Source organism: Fukomys damarensis, unplaced genomic scaffold, assembly GCF_012274545.1.
Source record: "Fukomys damarensis isolate Sample0158 unplaced genomic scaffold, DMR_v1.0_HiC HiC_scaffold_37, whole genome shotgun sequence".
Classification (NCBI taxonomy): Eukaryota; Metazoa; Chordata; class Mammalia; order Rodentia; family Bathyergidae; genus Fukomys; species Fukomys damarensis.
The window spans coordinates 30,999,957-31,007,333 of NW_022900949.1; the positions used below are offsets into that span (position 1 = coordinate 30,999,957).

Consider the following 7,377-nt stretch of genomic DNA (forward strand, 5'->3'; position numbering starts at 1 on the left):
AGGCACAAAAAAAAAAAAAAAAAAAAAAAAAAAGGCTGGGACGTAACCATGCTGCTGCCATCCCTCTGGGGTATTTTTCGGCTGAAATTTTGTCCGGGGTGGGGGTGGGGTTCAAAACAAACCCAAAGAGCAAAGGATGAAATCATTCACTACATCTCTTTCAAGATCTGCAACCGACCTGACACTGACTGGGCAGATAATACAAAGGAGCGAGTGCTTTTCTTCCCTCTGTATACTGTGGGTGGAACAGAGGACCTTGCTCACACTAGGCAAGTGCTCTCCACTGAGCTACTGAGGCACACTTCCAGCCCCTTTTATATTGAGACAGGGTCTCACTCAGTTGCTCAGGTGAAACCCAAATTTGCAGTTCTGTTGCCTCAGCCTCCCAGAGTGCTGTGATCACAGGTATGTGCCAATGCACCCAGCTTCAATTGTTATTTTAGCTGAATTGTTACATAGTATATTTTTTTATTTCCTTACCTCTTTTTTTTTTTTTTTTTTTTGTACCTGGGATTGAACTCAGGTCTTTGCTCTTGTGAGCAGGCAGCAGAACCACCACTGAGCTAAATGCCCGACCCTCCTTATCATTTTTGAATGTTGATATCAGCAAAGAATTTCCTCCTTTATCTCTAATGATGATGGTACACTATTAAACCAGATGCTTCACACCACTGATGGGTGGGTCTGCCTCAAGTTTATCCAGGCACCATACTCCATTACTACAATGTGGCTGCAGGGTAAATGCATGGGCTTGCAAACAAACCTCAGGTGCCCCTGTGTGACTCTGGGCAGGTCTGTAACAGGGCCAAGGGGCAGCTCCTGCAGGTGCCCAGTGGGTACTCAAAGCAGGGTGAAGCCTGGGCTCTGCCTGCATTTTAGCTGCCTCCACTAATTCCTTAGAACTTTGGTCAGATCCCTGCTCTGCAGGTAGGTGTGTTAATCAAGTATGGATCCCTGTGTATCACAGGGTTTATCAGCCATGGTTTACCTGTTTCATGCACCTTCAAGCCTGAGGGACACCAAGGTAAGAGTAACTACAGCACTTTTCAGGATATGGGGCAACTGTTGCCAGCTTTCAGGTGGACTGTTCCAGACCCCTGCAATGCCTAGAAGTCTCAGTGTTCTAGGAAAAGCAGAGTGAAGTCACCCTTATGTGGGAGCAGTGACCCCATGACACCAACCAGGAGCTATCATCTCACAAAGGAGACTGAATCCTTCCAAGCAATGATGGCCCCCCTGAGGTGGTGACCAACTAGCCCACAATTAATCAGGGTCACTTACCCTTGCCAGCCACGCAACCCCAACCCTGCCCTCTCTTCCCCTTTTCTGTTAAACCCCAAGGTTCCTGTCAGTCCTGGAACACAGCCAGACTGATTAAGTCTCTCTCCTGCCCTTCCCTGAGGTCCATCCTGGTTGGTGGCTGGTGTGGATGGCCTTAGGAGGACTCGTCAACATGCTACTGTTTTCACTAACATCTGAGTAGAATGACAGTCAAAAAGTGTCCTAAGGTCCTGAGTTTGATCTCCAGCATGCAAAAAAAAAAAAAAAAAAGTTAAGTCCTAAACCCATTATAAATTGTTTCTTGGTTTGTTGTTTTTGTTTCTTGTTTTTTGGTACCAGGAGTCAAACTCAGGACCTTTCGCTGGCAAGGCAGGCAGCGACACCACTGAGCTAAATCCCCAGCCCAACCCATCATAAGTTTAAAACATTGTAGGTCAAATAGCATTTCACACACTTGACCTGCCAAATGCCATGGCTCAACCCAACCTGCCTTGGCCATTCAGGGAACACTCACACCAGCTCCTGCTTAGGAGAGCCAGCTGACACAGGCCTGCTTTCTACCAAGGGCTGATGTCTCCCATCATTGATGGTGGACCCAGCACAACACAGGCAATGCATCCTGTTTCCCTAGGAAGGCATCTCCAGAGGAGACTGCAGCATGGGGCTGCGATGGAGGAAAAGTCATAACTTAAAGTGCTTTATTTACTTAGTGCATGTCATTTTCACACCATCATGAGATAGCACAATCATATGTTGAATCATTATTTGTGGTTTTGTGTTTTGTGCCAGAGATTGACCCCAGGGGCTCGTGTGCTAGGTCCCAGAAAGTCAGTATGCCCTAAACTGAGCAGATTTCCCATCTGTGCCCTTCCTGACTTTGTGAACATGGCGTACAAGTCTGTTCTGTTTGAGGGGTGTCTGGGTGGGCAGTTTTGTTTTTCTTCATAGATGAATACCTCAACTTGTGAATACAAACGTTTGGTGTGGTGCAGCCTTTCCTGCTGCACTCACCTGTTTGGAAATAAGCTCTAAGAGTATATAGCAGCTACGGGCCATAGCCCCAACTATTCCAGAGGCTGAGGCAGGAGAATCCCTTGAACACAGGATTTCAAAGCCAGCTGGGGCAACACAGCAAGACCTTGTCTCAAACACAAGGCAAATAAAGGCTCTGTAACAGGTTGCCTGACTGTCTTTATTACTTGTGGTAAAAGCGGTAGACCATATGCCCAGCAAGTGTGAAGCCCTAGGTTCAGTTCCCAGAACCCCTCCGAAAGAGACATGCTAAAAATTTAGTTTATTTGAGCAAACAGCAATTCGTGAATTGGGTAAGATGAAATCATCAGTGCACCTGCCTCCAGGGCTGGCAGGTGGCAGGACACCAGGAAGAGAGGTTCCTCGGACACAGACGACAACCACCACCGCCGCCACCACCACCACCATCATCATCACCTGCTTATCCCTCCCACATACAAGGAGTGTGCAGTGTGCGGAGCCTTGAGCGCCCTCCTGTGTTTCTGTGGGCGGAGTTGAAGCGCAAGGGGCTGCGGGGATCAGCACCCGGGACAGCGTCCTTGACCACAGAGCTGCCGAAAACCGCAGGACCCAAGTCAGAAGAGCACAGAACTCAAAAGGTTCAGGCCAGCAATTCTCTGGCCCGCAGGGGGAAACTGCCACTGACTAAAACCAGGCAGCGGTCCAGTGTGGAGGGAGCCTCTAACAACCGTGCAGAGTTTTATTCTTAATTCTATTGGTATTTGGTAAGTGCAGTTATTGTATATTTCTAACTTTGTTGGATTTGAGCCACCCTGGGTTTTTTTTTTCTTTATTTCTATGCTGCTTTCATTTTCTTTCTTTTGGTTCTTCTTTACTGGTATCAGTTGATTATAACAAAGATTTTCTCCTTGACCTGATCCCCCTTTTAGTGCGTCTCCCCTCCTATTTCAATTCTGTCCCTCCTTACTCTTAGTTCTTCTCCACGTTACTCTTCCTCTCTTCCTCCATCTATCTAATGGTACAAATATAACGGGGGCTGGTATATGTGCATTAGAGAATAAGAATCAGTGCTATAAATAAGACAGTATCATTTAAGGGCATGTCAGGGTAATCCTTAACAAAACTGGGCTTAGAGGACCCAAACAAAATTACCCCCAAACATAAGAACAGACACCGACAACCTCAGTCCTAACTACAACTGCACACATCCTTCTGCCTACAAAAACACTCTCCCCAGCTCCCTCGACACCCCAACTGTAAAATAACTCCGACAGAGTCTGACTTCCTGCCTGTTTTCCTTTTACCCATTGACATTTTTCTTACCTTCCTGTCCTACTGAAATACCCCCGCCCTTTATCCTCCCCCACCCACACACACCCCAAGTCCCATGTCCCAGGACAATACAGTCTGTATGGGCACTGATAAAGGGTGAGATTATCAAAAACAATTGTTAATGTCTATGATTGATGGATGCTTGATATTTATCACCTTACAACAGTGACAGGGCCCACTCCAATTAAACTGAATAGCTTGGGCAGGGGATTTAGTTCAGTGGTGCTGCCACCTGCCCCGCAAATGCAAGGACCAGAGTTCAATCCCTGGTACCAAAAGAAAAAAAAATTGAATAGCTTGAAGGGCTGAACAGTGTGGCTGGACAAACAAAACCACAAACACATCACTGGACAACAATCTAAACAGTTCCTCATATAAACAACAAGCTCCTCTCAATCTATTTGACCCCCAACCTCAGCACACACACACACACACACACACACACACAAAAAAAAAATATATATATATATGTAATATAAACATGTGTGTATGTTTGTGTGTGTTTTATGGCTTGTGTTTAGATGTCCCTCCAGAGGTGTGTGACTGAATGTGTGATCTAGTGTGTGACTGATTAATGATGGCGCTAGGCCTGAGAGCACTAGGATTAAGAGTGTGAGTGCTTCCTACTCCAAGAAGTCTGAATAAGATAAAGGGGGCAGAAAGATCCTGTTAAGGTCTCTTGTTGCTTTCACTACCATATGGGCCCCTGAACTGTTTCTCCTGCAATGACCCTCTGTCATGTGCCACTCTGCCTTGGAGCCAGCCGATTACAGACTGAAACCTCTACAAACTGTGAGCTAAATAAACCTTTCCACCTTTGACTTTGGGTGTCAGGTATTTTGTCTCATCAATGAGAGAAAAGTAACTAATACAACATGTATATACATGTATCACACAGTTTGTGTGTGTGTGTGTGTGTGCATGTGCGTTTGGTATTTACACACAATGGAGTCCTAATCCACCACAAAAGAGGATAAACTTGAATCGTTTGTGAGACCATCATGTAAAGTGAAATAAATCAGATGCAAAATCTTAAATAGCTCATGGTTTCTCTTACATGAGAAATTAAAAGTATACATAAAGAGAAAAATAAATAACAGGAGACAGGGAATTAGATGTTTTGCAAATGGAAAGGGGACAAAGAGATGGAGGAAGGGAAGAGAAGACAAAATAAACATGAGGGTGTGTCGTGCATTTTACCAATTCCCCATGATGGATATAATATCTATGGACTATAAACATGGGCTAATAAACATTTCAAAAATTTTAAAAGGTTATCAAGTGTACTTAACTGAAAACATCAAAAGGTGTTCCTGACATGTTCCCCTCGCCCTCCTGACTGCACATCCTCACTTCCTGGAATCACAGCGAAAAGCGAATTTGCCCAGCTGGGATTCATTCCTAAGAATGCCTTTTTTGCTCCACTCTGTTTTAACAGATCCTCAGCTTCCAAACTCAACCACTGTGAAAAAAAAATCGGTCATAATACATATAATTTTTTAAACCCAGGGAAACTTTTATTTCATGAATTGTTAGGCCACTGCGAGGTAAAATGTGTCTAAAGAAGCCCATATACTTTTCATTTAGCTACAGTTAGATGCGTTTAGGAATCCACAGTGTGGGATCCAGGTAGGGACCCAGAGTGTCCCACCACCTCCTCCACACCCCACACTCAGCATAGTGGCTCCACTAAGGGGAACCAGCCTCAGGGCCACCATGTTCAATGGCATAGAAGCCGTGCTCCTCGATAGCCCGGTACAGCACGATGTACTTGGAGGCCAGCCTTGTCCTTGGGACCACATATTTCTCTGTGAATTCACTCTTGTTCAGTTGTTCCTTGCCCTCGGTGGCCAGAATGCAATTAATGAATGTGAGGGTGTAGCTGTAGCAGTTGTGGTGGTCTTCCTCATACCTTCCAAAATAGGGCACAGACAGGAAGAGACAGAGATTAATTTGTTGACTTAATCCTCTAGCCTCAGCCTCCCCAGTATCTGGCACCTCGGGCACATACTACACACCAGGCTCCTGAGAAGGTGCAGGAATGGGCCATGGAGCTGCAAAAGGACTTTCCTAATGGAACTTGGTTCCCAGATGGTTGTGGAGCTTGGAGAGGTGCAGTTATGTGGGATGACTGGCATCTTGAGCTACTTACTATGGGGGACAAGTAGGAGACACTCCCAGAGTGTTCAGGATGCAGTTATGGGAAAACTGTCCACTGGGAGAACTTAACTGGTGTGGGACTCTAGATTTTAGGAGTGGAATACTACCTAAGTTTATATCCTCCCACAACACCTAAACCCATTAAAGGGAAGCCTCAGAAACCTGGAAACCTATAAAGGCTCTACACAGCCTCTAAAGTGTTGAAGGAGAAATGAATTGAGAAATGAATTGCAAACTTTAGAACCAAAAACTTTTGGAGCTCTAAATATTTTTTACATTTTAAACATTGATGAATCTTTAAGAGTGAGCTTTGCTGTATATGTGTAAAAATACCAACTAAACAGACAAAATACCAACTAAATGGAGTGTAACACTCTTGTGACAGTTCATCCTAATTGTCAACCTGACCAGATGGAGACACATCTGGAGAGGGGACCGGATCGTGGGGTGCTGTGTTAATGGACTAATCCCAGGGTCCATGGCTGAATGTGCTGAGAGGAAGCAGGGCCTGGTCAGAGGACTGGTCGCTGCTGGGCCCCGTTACTGGGGCTCTTTCCAAATTGGTCTGCTCTCTAGCCACAACAAGGTGAGCCACTGTCCTCCACCAGGCCCTTTCGCCATGATGGCCACGCCTTTCAGCCAGCTGATCACGGACTGCACCCTCCGACACAGCAAATCAAACCTCTTCTCCTTTATACTATGGGTGTCAGGTATGGTGTCTCATTGACTAGGAAGTTGACCAAGACAGCTCTGATCTCTGACCCTTTCAGCTCTGAACTGCCAGGCCCGGGGATGCAGCTCTGTGGTATCACCCCCAGCACCACCCAAACCTCCCCACCGGAGCTGAGGCTTTGCTCTGTGTGTGCTGGCTCCCGCAGAAAACCCAAAGCACTCTACCCTGCCACAGATCTCCATGGTGCCACAGGGGCCAGCCCAACCATGAGGTCACTCACATACCTGTGCGGCAGCCAGGCCCCGTGGGCTGAGAAGTCCTCCAGGTACCTGTCCCACTGGTCTTGCAGCCCTAGCATACCAGGCTGTAGAAGTGGCACAGCCAGGCTCTGCTCCCAGCCTGTCCTGTCACGCTGCACACCACGCCCATCATAGTTGTACACCACTCCTGCAGACAGAGCCATCAGCCTTCAGGGAGGTGTGTCTGCAGGAAGCACCCAGCAAAGGACAGCAGCCAACCAGGGACTGCCCGTGTTGGAGAATGGAGTCACACCTTCCTCATGTCACCATGGACAGGGGCAGGCACAGCAGGCGCGAGAGGCAGGACCCCTCTCCTAAGAGGGAGACAGAGTTTCCCAGAGGCATGGGGGTGATGCGGGTGAAGCTCTCCACTTTGGCAGCACAGCTTTTCCCTCAGGGACCCCAGTTCTTGCCCTGCCGGCTGTGACATTGCTCCCACAGAGAGGGAGACAGTTAGGAGCTGGAGTGCAGCTCAATGGCAGAGCACAGGCTTAGCAGGCTTGAGCCCAAGGTTCATCCCCAGCACTCACCCCACCCGCTAAAAGCCTAGTGCCAGGGGCTGGGGATTTAGCTCAGTGGTTCTGCCGCCTGCCTCTCAAGTGCAAGGTCTCAAGTTTGATCCCTGGTACAAAAAAAAAA

The 7,377-nt window shown here is 47.2% G+C and overlaps 1 protein-coding gene across 1 annotated transcript in view; it reads right to left on the reverse strand.

The window, feature by feature from the left end:
* Positions 1–5,116: 5,116 nt before the first annotated feature.
* Mkrn2os (MKRN2 opposite strand) overlaps positions 5,117–7,377 on the reverse strand; it is a 7,730-nt gene continuing 5,469 nt past the window's right edge. Inside the window, exons 3-4 of the mRNA XM_010637977.1 lie at positions 6,724–6,886; positions 5,117–5,518 (exon numbers count right to left, since the gene is read on the reverse strand). Of these exons, the coding sequence (XP_010636279.1) occupies positions 5,296–5,518; positions 6,724–6,886 (386 nt within the window). The 3' untranslated portion in view covers positions 5,117–5,295. The remainder of the gene's footprint in view (positions 5,519–6,723; positions 6,887–7,377) is intronic.